Here is a 16,737-nt window from a genome sequence, read left to right as displayed (position 1 = left end):
TGCAAAAAGACTGGTTGGTACCATTATTTTACGAGGGAGCGTCTGAGATTTAAATAAACTCGACATTTGTTTTTCTGTGCGACTTTATATGAGCTTCATATTTGAATAAGTAAAATACAAGTGATTGCAACGTGTGTAAAGTATTAATAATGTTCGATATGGTCTGGACCATCACCGAGCGTTTTCGTGTTGAGAGATGGATTCTCCTCTATAATGGTAGCTTCCAGTCCGTCTCCCAAATCTTCCTTTTCCTATTGAAGTAGCAGCCATGAGGTAGGGTTGATGTCGATGGCACAAGCAAAGTCATAGTTTAACTGTTAAAATGCACATTTTTTCACCCCATATTACTTCACTGAGCCACTTAATTGTGTTTTTCATCAGTACTCAAAATTCATACTTGATTTCACAGCCAAATAAACACATTTTTAGGCAGCTCTGTGTAACACGATGTAGCAGACTGAGAGGCCATGTTGTCAACCCGGCTGTTAGCTGTGCGGCTAATAGCAGCTTGCCTGATGAGACAGTGTGACAAGACTTTGGGCCCGTGATGAAACGTGTCAGATTTGTGGCATTAAGGTTGATAAACCTTTAGAAGTGGGCGCTGATAGATTCAGTTGCTGGCAGGTGTTTAACCTGGACTGTGTGTCTTGTAGCATGCTCAGGCTCCAAAAGAGGCTGGCCTCCAGCGTCCTGCGCTGCGGCAAGAAGAAGGTCTGGCTGGATCCCAACGAGACCAATGAGATCGCCAACGCCAACTCTCGTAAGTAGAGCTTGTTAGTTATATATTATAGTTTGTTAGCGTTACATTGACACCGTTTACTCAAATAACGTCAAGACTACTCTTAGTTGTTTGTTTAAATGCGTGAAGTTTGCTTTGCACCATCATAGTCAACTTAACGTCCACCAGCATGTCACTAATAGTGTTACTGTGAAACACGCTATCTACCAAGTTTGTGTCTGTTGCATGCTTGATAACGTCTGCCAGAGGAGCAGCTCGTTGATCACCGAAGCTGATAAAGATTTATCCTGCTGTCAGCAATTTAAGTTTTGTAGGGTAGACTTACCTCCCTGAATCTGGGGGTCTCATGAGAGACTAATTAAATAACACAAGTAACATAAATGTTATCCTTCTTGTCTCCTTTACTTCACACTCCTATATATGAGTAACAGTTGTTAACCGAGTGTCGTAGTCTTGATTTTAAAAAAGGTCAAACGATCCACACTTTGCAGAAGAAGCATCAGGGCAACACATCAACACGATTCCTGTAACCATGTCCACACTGCTGCTCATAACCTCTTGATGTTTTATTGTGGGAACTCTTTCTTTGGTTGATGGATTAGTGCAATCCTGAAGTTCATTTGTTTCCTGCTGTCCTCAGGCCAGCAGATCCGTAAACTGGTGAAGGATGGTCTTATCATTCGCAAACCAGTTACGGTCCACTCCCGGGCCCGCTGCCGCAAGAACACGCTGGCACGCCGCAAGGGAAGACACATGGGAGTCGGTAAGTCCAAACGGTCACATCGGCCTTGTTAGAGGAAAATAACTCACCTGACTGTCTCTTTGAAGATTTGTTTGCGTAACGTGGCTGTCGCTGGGGGGGGGGTTGTCTCCGAATGAGTGAACTTGATGAACATTTAATTGCTTTCAGCTATTTGATAAGCAGCCGTGTGGAATAATTGCAGTTTGTTTTTCCCTTCCCGATCAATGGAGGTCAGTGTGTACAGTAAAGCTGACATATCTTCCTACTCCCTTTTTCCCCAGGTAAGAGAAAGGGTACAGCCAATGCCCGTATGCCTGAGAAGTTGTCCTGGATGCGCCGCATGAGGATCCTGCGTCGTCTGCTTCGTCGCTACAGGGAGTCCAAGAAGATTGACAGGCACATGTAGGTTCAGGACATGCTCACTGGTTGTTTCTGCTCTGACTGATGCGCCCAGTCTCTTAACAAGTTCTGTTTCGCACACGCTTTTTATTATAAGTTATACTTTTAATATAGCTGCCACACAAGCCTGCATTCCGGTCGCTATACAGTTTTTGATACTTGTCCATTTCTAGTTGTGGCACTGGAATTGTTTTTACACTAACCAGAGGAGTCTGAAGGTGCAAATCTAAGTGAGGCTTGATGACAACACTGGTATTATTCACAGGCACCCTGTAAAGCTTTGTGTGTTATTTTAATGCTTTAATACCCCAATCTGCTGTCCACAGGTACCACAGCCTCTACCTGAGGGCCAAGGGTAACGTGTTCAAGAATAAGCGCATCCTTATGGAGCACATTCACAAGCTGAAGGCAGACAAGGCTCGCAAGAAGCTCCTGGCGTAAGTCTCAAAACAAACGCAACTTCTGTTTTGTTCAGGTTCACAAACAACCAGGACTGAGAAAATGTTGTTGTTAGATGCCTTCTTCTCACATCCGAAGTCAAATTCTCTGGCGTGTTATGTTGTGAAACACAGTAGATGGTGTCATTTGGGTTTGGACCCAGTCTACTAAAAGCAGACCAGTCAAAACCAGACATGCATTTAAAACCGGTTCACAGACGTAAAGATTGAAGATTATGTTCAAACACTGTATGAACGCCTGAGTCTCCGTCTGTCCTGCAGTGACCAGGCCGAGGCTCGTCGCTCCAAGACAAAGGAGGCCCGCAAGCGCAGAGAGGAGCGTCTCCAGGCCAAGAAGGAGGAGATCATCAAGACCTTGTCCAAGGAGGAGGAGACAACCAAGAAGTAATCTGGCTCTGTCAGTCCTCTGCCAGCGGTCAAATGCCGACAATAAAAGTGTACATAAAGACACTCATGGGCTCCTGTTCTTTGTTATCAAGTGAACAAAATGATAATTAGTTTCATAAAAATCTGTAGGACTAACAGCTTCTTTTTCATTTGTTTGAAGTCTCCAGTTGGAGTCCAAATGTCTCTTCACTGCTCGCAAAATGAATGAAAGCTGTCCTGTAGTAAATATTTAAAGACATTATTTATAACAGATAAATAATAATTCAGTGATGCAGAAAAGCATGTGAATTTGAAGTGTTTGCTCTCAGCGCGTGCTGTTCATATGTTCGATGGGAGCAGCAAGCAATGGGAGATTCACATGCTGATAACTCTTTGTATGGTCATGATTATAAACCATCCTACTGAGAGTAACGTTTTGGTGTATAGGAAGTACATTTACTGAAGAAGGCTACTTACCTACAGTATCTACTCTGAGGAGATACTGTGCTTCTACTGAGTTTATCTGACAGCAATAGTTACTTTGAGTATTAAGATTTAATTTATAAAATATGAGACTGCTAAAAATTACCAAATTGTATACAAGTGCTGCTGTACTTCTCAGTTTCAGCCACACTTTAACGAGGAACAACTTGGCCACAGGAAGAGAGTTTTCACCATCAGATGCAAGCTGACACGCACTGAGAAAAAGCTGTGTTTCTGTATATTACACACAATCGACAGTAATCCACTCCTGTCAGGCTGCTACAGAGGGTCTCTCATGTCCACTATAGCCACGGCAGGATGTGTAAATTATGCATGTGTCCCCCTGACTGCATGTGTGTTATGTACCCGTTGTATCTAAGTGTGGCCTGCAGGTTTGTGCCCAGTGTTTGTTATCATCATTTGTGTTTTGCTTGTGTGAGTGCTTATGAGACATGCAGTGGGGTAATAGTTCACCACCAGGCCTCATGCTAAGCGGCAGTGGAATGCACCAGGATCAGCTGTTCCTTTACCACATGACCCCATTACTGCCCCCCTCGTCCTCGCACCCCCAACCCCGCCCTCATGTCTTCCATCACTCCTCCCTGCGGAGCCGTTCGCCAGCCACAGCCATGGCAAGTGAGGTGGAAGGCGATGGCGATTTCAGAGCCCGCAGCTGGAAAAGCCAATAAAACGATTGCATCTTGGAGGTCCCAGAGCTCTTGATTAGATCTCCTGGAACCAGAAGCCTTTCAGTCAGGCCTCATCGGATGGGCTGCTGAGAGGAAATGCTGTTAAAAATGCACAAAAACTGTGCACATATGAAGTCTACAGGTTGAAGGTTAAGCCACATTACAGTGGTCATGGGATGTGAGGAGTCATCTGAAGGATTTTAGAGGCCTCGAGAGGTGAACATAGGAGTGCTGCTAACTATCATTTTCAGCTATTTATTGCTCTGCCTTAAAAACAAACACGGCAATCGTTATCATCTAAAGCCCAAGGACACATCTTGTTTGTTTTTCTGTGTAACAGTTCAGCATCTGCAGATATCTGATTTACAGTGACCATAAACAGAGAAGTGCAACAAATTATTACTTTTGAAAAGCTGGAAACAGCTGACAATTTTCATCTATTGGCAGATGCTGATTAATATTCCGCAGGTCAACTTATTATCAACTGATTTGAAGATCTTCTTATCTCCAGGTTAATGCCTCAGTTGTTGTAAGGCATGAAGATGTGAAAAATGAAGGACAGTAAGAAAACTGTTTCCCCTGGCAGAGTTTTTTCCTTTATCACTCCAATCATCTGGTGACCCCACATGAATCTGTGGCCCCTCAGACATCACATGTTATTTTGCATGTAAAGCAGTATTATGTGCAGCTGCTGTGTACACGATGTGTGATTGGGGTGTGTGTTGTGCTGTTGAGTAGATGAAAAGATTAAATGAATTTGCATTAATGATGGGGAGTTTCTAAATAAATCATCAGTATCGTTTCTGTTCCTGCAGCATGAAGGAAGTTTCGAAATGTGTGAAAATAAATTCTGGTCTTTAAATTCACTAAACCATCAGCCTATGATAGTCTGGTAATTTTATTCCCCAGTCTCTCATCTCTTCCATCATTTGTTTTCACTGCTTTAGTTTGCCCAACAATCCACCATTCTGATTCACACTGCCTGACAGCAGGGAAAAGCTTCTTCTTATGTGAGTTCAGTGAGTTCTGCTTACCACAGGTCTCATCACTATTGTTTCCAGCCACAAAACTTGTTTCCAGGTCTTATTTGCAGACATCATTTCACGTCAGGCTGCACAAGATAAAGTTCTTGTTGGAGGATTTGCCAGACTACTTTGCACACATTTCCTTCTTTTATTCTGATATGAAAGAAACTGTTATAGTAAAATTAAATCCACACCTGACAGGAAGCTCACAGCGTGCTTTGGGGAAACTCTTAATTTAGGGCTGGTGAGCAGTGGACCAGACAAGTCTGGTTCATATCCTGCCAGAGTATCAGCCTCATCGCTGCTGAATGAGGGGGAGGACTGATTTGCTGGGTGCTGTTTGGGTGACAATGGGGCATTTGTCCTTCTGTCTGCCTTGTGAGGATGTCACATGGGCTCTTTAGAGGAAGTGCTTCGTTGCCACCGACGCCTCTCATGCACTCTTCCTGTATCATCCCGTGACACTTTGAAGCGCTCAGACTTGCTGTCGCAAAGCGGCTGGGGAACATACGTGCACAAAGACATTTAGATAAACTGCAGAAATTCTGCAGAACTTTGCACCGATGCTTTCCTCTGCCGAACACCAGATTAATCACAAAGCGCTGGCCTCTAATTACACAATCATCCATCACAGAGATAATAATTCTAGCATGATTCATCCATGTTGATTAAAAAAGACTGAGGCCTTCCTGCAGGCATACGAGAGCTGCACAATGCTGAGAAATCTGCTGCGTTACGAGATTATGAATGTCATCTTGAAAAATCACTTCTTTGGCTTTAATGTGGTTAAATAGCTTATGGACTCTTTGGATGGAAATGGCACTGTCTGTAATAAGCTAATGAGTGACTGCTGAGCACGGGAGGCGGCAGGATGGCCTGGGATGAGGGGAAACCAGATGAGAGATCTGGATACAACAGACCACCAAAGTAGGTGTTTGTTGCCATGCTATTTCAATGACACACTACAATTATCCTGGGGCAGTGGCTCTCTCTTCTTCTTTGTCCACAGTAGTGTTATTATCACAGAGGTTTTTATGCTGGAGAAAACCCTTTTTTTACTCCATATTTCTCTCCACATTCTTGCTAGTGTCTCGTGATGTATGAAAGGTTATGAGTATTTTCACCCCGAGCTCTGGTTCTCTGGGGTGTGTTTGTCAACTTGGATATGTGCAAGAAATTGTTGGTCTGGGGTGTACGCGGATGGAAAGTCTGAATTTGATTTAATCAGAAAATATCCAAAATCAGATGCAGTCATTTAGGGTGTGGGGGTGTGCGTTGAGAGGCCACAAAATCTGCTCATCAGTCAATGAACCATTACATCAAGGATCAAGGAACTTTTATTGTCATACCAGCTCACATTTACATGCCTATGGTACAAAATTAGGACTTGGGTCAGAATGTTTGTCTGAGGTAAAAAGCAGGTTAAGTGTAGCATTTAGACAACCCTCTGCCTCGGGTGGTGCTATTAGCCAGATGTTATTACTCGCACAACCATCTTCATTGATTGTGGCCCCTTTCTCTGTCTGCTGGTAGCAATGTGGCCTCAAACAACCCCAACAAGTTTTCTGCAAACCCTGATGTCTGTCCAAATAAAACTTTCCAAGAGCTTTTTCTTTCGTTTGGATTTCTGCATGTGGCGTTGCTGAGGCACAGCTCAGCTTAGTCAGCGTGAAGTTACTGAGTGTAACTGCTTTATTGTAAGGAGCACAGCATGGAGTTTTCCACTGAAAACTCAAAGCAGGAGGCATACCGGTAACTGCAAGAGAGTCGGGCGTGGTCATCTGATTCCTATAATCTCTTTTCCTTTAACTTTGCATCAAACATTTCACTCCTCTTCCTTCGCACAGCTGGCAGAACACAGAGCTCCCAAAATAAAAGCTGAACAACAGATGAGTTGAGGATCTTCTGAGTTTCAGCTTCCCACCTCAATCTGACTGTCTGCTCCTCTCACTCCTGTCAGTTGTTGTGTTAATTAGCTGCCCTGTTGATCCAGACAGCAGTGCTTCCATGTTAGAAGCAGCTGTATGGGGACTTCCTCGAGCCCCCCTCCTCCTTCCTCTCAGACAGAAAAACACACACCTTTATATGTAAGATGATATGAGTTGATACAGCTGACAAAGTTTCACACTGGTATAAAAGAAGCTTGTGTGTGTGTGTGTGTGTACATAAGATGTTGAGGGGTATTATGAGTCACTCTGATTGGTTGAGAAGCCTCTGCTCCATCGCCTCCTCTGCTCCTAACCAGTTCTGAACATGTTTCCACAGCAAACCGTGGGCTAATTCAGTACTGGGCTCTCATGTTACTACTCCCTTTTGTGTAAAGGGGTGAGGGGCTTAAGGGGTGTGGGCGGAGGATGGCTAGCGGAGGGAGGGAAAAGCAGGAAGGGAAGACTAGGGCTCACTGGAGGGGGCGGAGAGCAGAGGGAGCTCTAGCTTTGGCACTACTGGAGAAAAGTACGACTGTGAGTTTGTCGGCCAGAGGAAAGAAGATTGTTGGGCCAAGGAGACATGACAAAGATTAAAGAAGGATGTGGAGCACCACAAGATCAGTTTTCTCTCAGCTGACCTTGAAACAAACAGAAAGAGAGAGAAGAAAAAGTCGAGAAGCCCAGAGGACTTGTCTGAACTAGAAGCAGAGAAAGAAGACTGGTTTCTAACTGGGGAGACGTGTTCTCACTCACCCAGAGGAAACACTGAGTATAGCCAGACAGACAGGAAGAGGGTGAGGGAGAGGAGGAGGAGGACGACGACAAGCAGAGAGTACAAAAAAACATAAGACAGCAGAGAGGCATAAAGATTAACACCCTCGAGAGAGCGAGAGAGAGAGTGAGACGGGTTTGTGTGAAAGAGGTTCGACTGGGGAGAAACGAGCAGAAGAAGGAAGGAAAACTGAAAGCAGACGGACAGCAGATAGCGGGTGAGCGTTGAGCAAGGTGAAGCAGGACAGAAAAGACAGGGACATATGGTGTGAGGGGGCTAGCGGGCAAAGTTAGCAGGAGGGGGGAGGTATGAGGGTGCAGCTCCTGAAGTTACTCTTCTGCTTCATTCTCTGTTTGGTGAGCCTGATCATCTGGTGCACGTTCAGCCACAGGTAAGTGTGTGGTTACGCTTACGCACACAAACGCACGCACACACAAGCTGTTTTCTGTGCTGGAGGTGTGTCACCAAAGGGGGGTGGGGGCTGCCGGCCAGGTCTGACACACCAAATGTAAGATGCTGGTGTAACAGTTGGTGATATTTTTTCCTATGAACTTTTCTGCAGTCTTTCCCCATTTTATTCCACTCACTTTATCATTATCATCCTCTGGCGTTTTTGCCGACAGTGACGGCAGAAACCTTCACACCGAAACCATGAGAGTAAAGTGTCTCAGCTCAACAGGAGCAAACCACCGCAATGTAAAACTGAAATTAAAGGATATTTGGCTGGATGCTGTCAAGAGGAGAAGAGATGGCAAGAGCTGCCTTCCCCACAGACAAGCATACACAAGGAAGATAATCAGTAAAGCTACAAAGACTGAATGGACAGATATTATCACCCAGCATGCTGAGAAATCGCACGGTGTGTTGTTTAACTGCTGCTGACAAGCTCGACCCTCCCTGTCAAGGGTTAGGGTTAGGGTTAGGTTTGGCCTTAGAGACCACACTGTAAAGGATAACGGCAACAACAGGGAGGGACTTTCATGTGCAGAAAGAAGATTAGGGAAGCTTAGCCCTGGTCAGGCTGACCTGCCTCCTTCTTCACCAAATTACTAACTGGCCATGGTAGAATAAATGGTGATTGTTAATTTGTGGCTCTGAGCTGTTGCTTGCCTTGCTTGCTTTGTGCAATACAAATTTATTTAGCATTTCAAAGGACAAGAAACATCTGGACATTGTTGTCCATGAGCATGTGACTTCCTTGGTAGTACAAGTTAAGTTACACCTGAGAGAGTTCTGAAAGGTTTATGTAGTTTTTATCCACTTGCAAATTGAATAACAAACCCCTTGGGGCTTTAATCTCACCCACTAAATTTAAACCTGTGTCATTGATGGGTGTGACTGGAGTTTGAATTTGGCTACCAGAGGGCTACTGAGTCAGTCAGTTCTGACAGGGACAGTCAGTTCTGACTCAGTATCAGGATGGAAAAGTTAGACAAGCTAGACAAGTTCCCTAAACGCCAGCTCAAATAAGCCCTTGGATTTTTAATTAGATCTGGGGGCTCTTTAAAGCGAGAGCTGGTGAAGCAGGCTCCCCATGGGGCTCACCGGCGGACTGTCGTCCTACAGGTGTACATATTTGTAAGGCCGTGCGGAGACGGGACCTCAGAAAGGACCACACATTACAAATGTCCAACTTAAAAAAAATAGGTGCACGTATCTGTAAAACCATGTGCAGACTGGGACTCAGACAGGACCACACAAATCTCCAGCTTGACTCATTCAGAGATTTTTTTTTAATCATAGTCCTTTTCAGAGACGTAAAACAGAGGAGGAGACACAGAACTGCGTAAGCAAAGCAATGTAGACCTTTGACATTTTATCACACAGAAGTGAAGACGCAGAAGTCTCCTCCTGAAATGCAGCAAAGGTCTCTGCTCAGGAGTTTTTCCACTGGTTGTTCATTTACGCATATCGGTTTACCATTGCTGTGGACACTTTAGTGATTCCTGAAGCTAGTCAGCAATTCATATTGAATAACCCACAGCTGGTTGCATTAAAAAAAGACATTTAGAACATGACTCAGCTGATCTCTCTTGTTCTGTCGACAGCAATGTGGAAGCTCACAAATCGCCTCCTACAAAGAAAAGCGCAGCTCGACCTGCTGTCCTCTGTGCAGGCTGCAGGTGAGAGAAGACAGCCTCACTGCCTTAAGTGACTGGTTTGTTTATGCCCTCATCAGAGCAAGTCACATCATCATATTGGTGTGTGTGTGTGTTTCACAGGGAGATCATGGACAAAGTAACAAAGCTTAACCCTTTGACTGTCTGCTCAACCATTTGGTAGAGCGTAGAAACATTGTTGAATTTAAATCAGCCTTATTGAGCCATCTCTGCTGTTTGGTCAAACCTTCACACTGAAACCTAAAAGGCCAAGTGCCTCAGCTCCCGGGAGCAAACCACAGCAACGCAAGCCTGAAATTAAAGGATATTTAGTTGAAGTCACTCTGACATTTAATGACAATCTGTCCCTGGTTGTGGGTTGCAGCCCTATAGGTACACGTATCTGTAAAACCATGTGCAGACTGCGACTCAGACAGGATCACGCAAATCTCCAGCTTGACTCATTCAGAGATTTTTTTTTAATCATAGTCCTTTTCAGAGACGTAAAAAAGAGGAGACACAGAACTGCGTAAGCAAAGTAATGTAGACCTTTGACATTTTATCACACAGAAGTGAAGACGCAGAAGTCTCCTCCTGAAATGCAGCAAAGGTCTCTGCTCAGGAGTTTTTCCACTGGTTGTTCATTTATGCATTTCGGTTTATCATTGCTGTGGTCCATGTCACTGAGAGATGCAGACGCTTTAGTGATTCCTGAAGCTAGTCAGCAATTCATATTGAATAACCCACAGCTGGTTGCATTAAAAAAAGACATTTAGAACATGACTCAGCTGATCTCTCTTGTTCTGTCGACAGCAATGTGGAAGCTCACAAATCGCCTCCTACAAAGAAAAGCGCAGCTCGACCCGCTGCCCTCTGTGCAGGCTGCAGGTGAGAGAAGACAGCCTCACTGCCTTAAGTGTTTGTTTATGCCCTCATCAGAGCAATTCATATCAGCCTATCAGCACTGCACTTGACTGTGTGTGTGTGTGTGTGTGTTTTCACAGGGAGGTCATCGACAAAGTAACAAAGCTTTACTCTCAAACCTGGAAAAGGGATGATAAAAATTACACATATTTCAGGTAAAAACAACATGACATCTTCTAATATTAGAAGAGGTTAGAGGTAGAAGTTAGTTTCCAACTAACTTTAGGGCAGCATCCCCCCACCTGATTTACTTTTATCCTCATATGACAGAAGAAACTTTGCCTATTCAGGCAGCTCTTGAGGTGTGAAGCTTTCAGTTCAGCGTTAGAGTTGACCTGCCAGTCACGACAAAGTGCTTGTGATTCTCCAGATCTGAGCTGAAAAACAAGTGCCATGGTTTTGAAAAGGCCATCATCACCCAAGCCAACACGGCTGTGGGATCTAAGCTTGTGTACGACGGGGAAAGGAAGAGGACCCTACAGGTGACCCAGGAGATTTTCAGCACCTTCGCAAAGGTATGATGTTCTTTCTTCACGGGTAAAAGAATCTGCTGCTCGTTTGTTTCTCAAAGGCGTGTTGTCCCGCGAGTCATGTGTTTACTCTCGTGTTGGCCCTCACAGCTCTGTTTATTTTTGGTAAGGGGCTTGAAAGCTTAGAGCCAAGACTTCCTCTACTCTGCTATTTGAATGGAGGGAGGGAGCATTTGTCCTCTGGATTTGGAGGATTTATAATATAGTTCCCAGGGCAGGACACACACAGGGGGCACCCAGATTTGAACTGGGGACCTCTTGATCTGCAGTCAAATGCTCTACCACTGAGCTATACCCCCTCTGTGGCAGCTAATGCTTTCATACAGCATAATGTTACTTCAACATACAGCTTAGGCTGTTTTACACATGAGAATGATCACAGATATAGAATTCGTCAAAAATGATCCACAATGTGAACTAATATATCGATTTAATGTAGGAAATTTAATAGACCAAAGACAAATGTGCAAAAAGCAGAAACGGATAAAAATAACTATGAGCTAAAGAGGGTTTTTTTTTTTCCTCTTTCTTCCTCTGATTTTGCGACTGGCCTCTGTGATAGAAAGAGATAGTGTTGGTAGCTGAAGGTATATTGAGTCTGAGATAATTTGTGAATTTTCGTAAAATTCCACTTTTAATTAAAAATCAACAATAGAGGGGGAACCCAGATTTGAACTGGGGACCTCTTGATCTGCAGTCAAATGCTCTACCACTGAGCTATACCCCCTTGCCTTGCTATAGTACATATGAACATATATGCAAAACGCTGAATCACTCAGCTATTGACTTCTAATACTGAATAGCTACCATAAACAGCTGGACAGAAGCTAGTATCTTTATTTTGTAAGGCACAGTGAGACAATGCTAAAACCTCAGCTTCCATGTTCATGTTCACTGTGCAAAGCGTAGTAGTAACACGTCCATGCAAGAACAAACAAACACTATGGCAGAGCTATACCACCTGTTACTACAAACAGCTGTTGGACATGTTATCTTTGTTCTATTTTGACCTGAAGCACCTGCAATGAGTCTGGTTTAACTGGTATGAAAAGGTCTACTGTCTACTGCATTTCTAGACTAAACAAATGTGGCTGCTGTCTTCTGTTGCCAAGAAAGCAAAACTGGTATAAACTTAATAACCACAATAACATTGAAATACAAGACTTCAGAGACTCTGAGGAAATTCAACGAGAGAAGCGAGGAACTTTAATCTGCTGCATTAGCAAGTGCAATGCATAGAAACAAACATCTTAATATATGTGGGTGGTGCAGGGGATTTCCCACAGTGTGGGTTGTAGGGGAAATGAGAATCTGACCACAGATTTGCCTTGCTCTTTCACAGTATGAATATTTTGTGACATATTTTCTGCTGACTCTAGGAGCATCCTTTCCCAAACAAAACATGGGACACTTGTGCTGTGGTTGGGAACGGAGGGATCCTGGCCAACAGCAGCTGTGGAAAGACGATCGACTCAGCTCAGTTTGTTATCAGGTGAGAAATGACCCATGCTAACCAGGAGAACTTCAGTAACATCTTTTGAAATTCCATTTAACAATCTCCATATCGTCGTTGTTGCTTATTCAGGTGCAACTTACCTCCTTTGGAAAAAGGCTACGAGAAACATGTGGGCCTCAAGACTGACCTGGTGACAGCGAACCCAAGCATATTCATGGAGAAGTGAGCAAGAGGATGAACAACACTGCGTCTTTAGCTTAAAATGCTCCTCTTGTCTTGTTGCGTCACATCTCCTGTTTATTTTCAGGTTTGGGTCTCTAAAGGGGCGTCGGCGTCGGTTTGTGGATAGTTTGCGTACCTATGGCAACTCCCTGCTGCTAATTCCCGCCTTCTCCTTTGGCCAAAGCACTGATGTGTCCCTGCGGGTTGTCTACACCATTGAGGACTTTGAAAGCCCCACCCGGCCCGTCTTCTTCAACCCCGAGTACCTCAGGAGTCTGGCCACATTCTGGCGCTCCAAAGGCATACGAGCAGTGCGGCTCAGCAGCGGCATGATCATGGCTAGCATGGCTCTGGAACTCTGTGCCAACGTGCATCTCTATGGATTCTGGCCTTTCAGCAATCACCCATATGGATTCCGTGCCCTGACGAATCACTACTACGACGACAGACAAACTAAAACGAAGATCCATGCCATGCCGGCTGAGTTTGACCTCCTGCTGCGGCTGCACAGAGATGGGGTGCTCAAGCTTCACCTGGAGGACTGTCAACCGGGTGAAAAGTAGTTCCAGAGCCCAGAGCAAAGTGCCTTCTTTGTAGCCTCAGGACGAAGTCAGACACTCATGCAATGGGTGGACAGATCTATTTTCACTGGTGACACAGACTAAACCGGATAATTCGTGGTGGCAATGTGGATACTTGGAATCTGGACTTGTTGTGAATCCCGAGTTGGCCTATCAGCAGTCAAGTCATTTGCACTGAGAACTTCAACAATCATAAGACTCATAAGACTGTAAAGAATCTGCAAACAGTCTTATAATGTACGTAGAGCTGTATTTATTATCACAAAAGTTCCAGCCGGATTCTGATTTAAAAAGGAATCCCTTGCCAGACCTGTGTGGGGGTCTGTATTGTCGTGCCTTATATGAATGGCCGTGGGGGCTCTTGAAATAATCTGAATGTATTTTGAAGAAAATCAAATACCTCCTTTACATCAGTTGTCGGTCTAAAACACTTCAGCTTTTAATGAAAACAGCAGCACGGTGAATGTGAAGAATCTTTTCAGATATTCAGACATATAACCACTTTGACAGTATTCTGCACACTACTGAGGGGAAAAGTGGTTGTAGAGGGAGGATGTCACTGTTCCTGCTGAATGTAACACAAACAAGAGGAAAACCTCTGAGTGCCTGCAGGTCATGCCTTTGGAGCATAAGCCACACACCATAATGGCTGCCCTCTGTGGCCTATGGTTGTCAGAAGAACTTATTAAGTGAGCCTCTGAGCCCAGGGTCACTGCAGAATAATAAAAAAATGCCAATACCAATAAATATCCCTTGTTGCCACAGTGGGTGCCCAGAGAGGGATAAATAAGTGCCTTCAAAAAGAAGCAACGTCCTCATATTTTACAGTATTGGTTAGGAAAATTTGATGTAAAGGCTAAATCTATTCAGATTTAACCAACTCCAGCATAAGGTGATGTATTGATTGTGAATTGTGCACTGTGGGCAAAAACTGTAACCTTTGGGGATTCTCTTGTGACATCTTCATCAAGACTTCGGTGGGTTCACGCTGACCCTTGAAAAGTCTCAAAAGTCATTTCTGTGGACCAGAGAAATAATGTAGGAGCTGTAGATGACCAAACTTGCCAATGTCAGGATTTGAATGTTTGTGAGCAGTGTGATGTGATGTGAGAGGAAAAAATGCCGTTCTGAATAAATATTTGTCAAAAACAGAAAAAGAAATGAAAAGGCTATTTGTACGTGATCAGCGGCTGGAGTGGAATCCATTTGTCTGACCAGGAAGGCAAAAGCTTTTTCCCAGACGTCTCAGCTTGCAGAGTTTAGTGTATTTGAGCCTTTAAGTGCTGCAAACCTGCCAAGATTTGTCATTAGAATTCAGTATTCCGGCTTACAAGCAGAACATTTGACCAGTTTGAGGACACAGTTTGTGCTCGGTGTTCGAGTCAGGGCTGGAACACCGTATGATCCAGTGTTTTATTAGCACAGTCGTTATGTGAGCACACTTCCATTAATCCTCTCCTATTTTAGTTACACCTCATACAGCAATTTCCCTTGATTTAAGTCATGTGCATGACTCCTTATTCATATTGCCGTTCATTATTTGGTCTCATGTCTTTCCATTTTTGATACAGCTGTGATATAAGAGGCTTACACATTACTGCACCTTCCACTTCTCCAAGTTTCTCCTGCATGTCCTGCTGCAGGGCATCCCACACTTACTGGATGGACCAGACATCTGGATGATGCTTTAACAGACCAGACATCTGGATGATGCTTTAACAGACTGTTGGGGAAGCTTTGGAAAGCACAGTCCTCTTTCCCCGTCCACAAAGTCATAAAGGAAGCATGACATCTGCATAGGGTTAGTACATCCGGCCTATTAGGCCATCAATGGAATGAAGTGTTTGTTTCTTTTTAGAGAAAACAGCCCGCTGCCACAAGTTGCCATCCCAGACTTCGCTCGTGGGATTCCTCTCATATCGGCAGTGACCTCATTGTACATCCAGCTGCAGCACTCTGCTCATTCCCACTGGCTAGTCTCTCCAGGGAACGTTTTTTCAGAGAACCACAAAAACACACTTCACATTTCCATTTTTGATGTTTATTCTCCAGGCAGTTTGGCTGTGAATTCACTAATGACGACAGACAAAGAGTGGAAAAGAGGACACCTATTCAGTCCCTCATACGGTTCTGATGGTTCAGTGTGGATTAAATGAAGAAGCCATTGTATTATCAAGCAACATTCAGCTTTTAAAATCTGTGACAAACGGGAACATGGAGCTGTAATCTGCAATTTAAAGCCTCACAGACTCAGATGTTCTCTCGTCGCTTGCTGAAGTTCAGCTGTCACCGAGTGAACTGCCAAAGTGACAAACAAAATGACACGGTTGACGCGAGCTGAAGTGACGTCGCGTCGGTCTCCTGTGTTGTTCCTGCCAGTGACACAGCATCAGCCTGAGTGACTGTAATTCTCCTGATAGGACCGCAGAGACCCCCTGCTCGCCACCGATCAGAATCAGACACAGACCTCATCTTGACAGCAAGTACAGGACAATGCTCAATATTATATTTAATTTCCTCCTGTTTTCACTTTTTTTTTTCCCAGCCGTGGAGCCCAAAGAAAAGATGTGGAGACTTTATTGAGTATGCATTTCTGATTTATTTTTGTAGGAAAATAGGTCTTTTCACATGCAAATCAAATGTACTCATCAAAGAATATGAAAAAAAAAAACCTTTGCCAGGGGGATACCAGAGTGGCACTCAAAGAAATGTACATTTTACAAAAGGCATTGAAAAACACACAAACACATGAATGCATGTATGAATCAGAGTTTGTACTGTTAACACCACTGGCTTTATCGTCATAAAAGTGACTATAAGGAACATAGAGGGAAACAACATGGCCTCACTACAGCCTTTCTTCTGAACACGGACATTGTTCTACACAGACAGACACACAGACAGATGCTGAGGGTGGACATTGTGGTATCCCTGATGAGTAGACCCCCATAGGTCTTCATCTGATACAACCGGTTTTAATTCTCTGTCTGTCTCAATGTACAGGATCACCGTCTGTGTGAGCATTGCACTGACACTTTAATAAATGGTGATTACACCAATCCTGCTGTAACTGTGAACAGTGGCATCACACCTGCAGCAGCTTTTTCTCTCTCACTCACGACTCCCTGGGCTGACAGGTACGAGATGGCTGCTCAAATGCGTTTTGTCGCTGCCAAGTGAAACATATCTCAAACGTAGGAGATTTTATGCCACATATTATCGTTGTCTTTGCGATCCTGCAAAAGAAACTGTTAGCGCTGCAGGCATGTTTTAGCTGAAAATCCTCAAAGAAGCAGAGTTCATTGTGGTGGGAAGGCATGCGTC

The 16,737-nt window shown here is 44.2% G+C and overlaps 2 protein-coding genes and 2 non-coding genes across 6 annotated transcripts; 2 read left to right on the top strand and 2 right to left on the bottom strand.

Moving 5' to 3' along the window:
• Window positions 1-219: 219 nt before the first annotated feature.
• Window positions 220-2,788, top strand: rpl19 (ribosomal protein L19). The gene is made up of 6 exons (XM_046416404.1): window positions 220-273; window positions 654-760; window positions 1,380-1,502; window positions 1,763-1,883; window positions 2,207-2,317; window positions 2,600-2,788. Exons 1-6 carry the CDS (start codon window positions 269-271, stop codon window positions 2,724-2,726), a joined length of 594 nt encoding a protein of 197 aa, XP_046272360.1. The 5' UTR covers window positions 220-268; the 3' UTR covers window positions 2,727-2,788.
• A 4,528-nt stretch (window positions 2,789-7,316) lies between these two features.
• Window positions 7,317-15,087, top strand: st8sia6 (ST8 alpha-N-acetyl-neuraminide alpha-2,8-sialyltransferase 6). 3 transcript variants are annotated; one of them, XM_046416173.1, is made up of 8 exons: window positions 7,317-7,992; window positions 9,650-9,724; window positions 10,514-10,588; window positions 10,705-10,779; window positions 10,995-11,139; window positions 12,534-12,646; window positions 12,740-12,832; window positions 12,918-15,087. In XM_046416173.1, exons 1-8 carry the CDS (start codon window positions 7,910-7,912, stop codon window positions 13,393-13,395), a joined length of 1,137 nt encoding a protein of 378 aa, XP_046272129.1. In that variant the 5' UTR covers window positions 7,317-7,909; the 3' UTR covers window positions 13,396-15,087. The 3 variants fall into 3 exon arrangements, with proteins under 3 accessions (XP_046272129.1, XP_046272130.1, XP_046272131.1); XM_046416174.1 differs by lacking the exon at window positions 9,650-9,724; XM_046416175.1 differs by lacking the exon at window positions 10,514-10,588.
• Window positions 11,382-11,453, bottom strand: trnac-gca. Its single transcript has one exon. It is a non-coding gene; the product is annotated as a tRNA-Cys (tRNA).
• On the bottom strand, window positions 11,810-11,881 carry trnac-gca. Its single transcript has one exon. It is a non-coding gene; the product is annotated as a tRNA-Cys (tRNA).
• Window positions 15,088-16,737: the final 1,650 nt, after the last annotated feature.

This window comes from Scatophagus argus, chromosome 16 (assembly GCF_020382885.2).
Source record: "Scatophagus argus isolate fScaArg1 chromosome 16, fScaArg1.pri, whole genome shotgun sequence".
NCBI classification, from domain to species: domain Eukaryota; kingdom Metazoa; phylum Chordata; class Actinopteri; family Scatophagidae; genus Scatophagus; species Scatophagus argus.
This window is presented reverse-complemented; position numbering and strand designations above follow the sequence as displayed.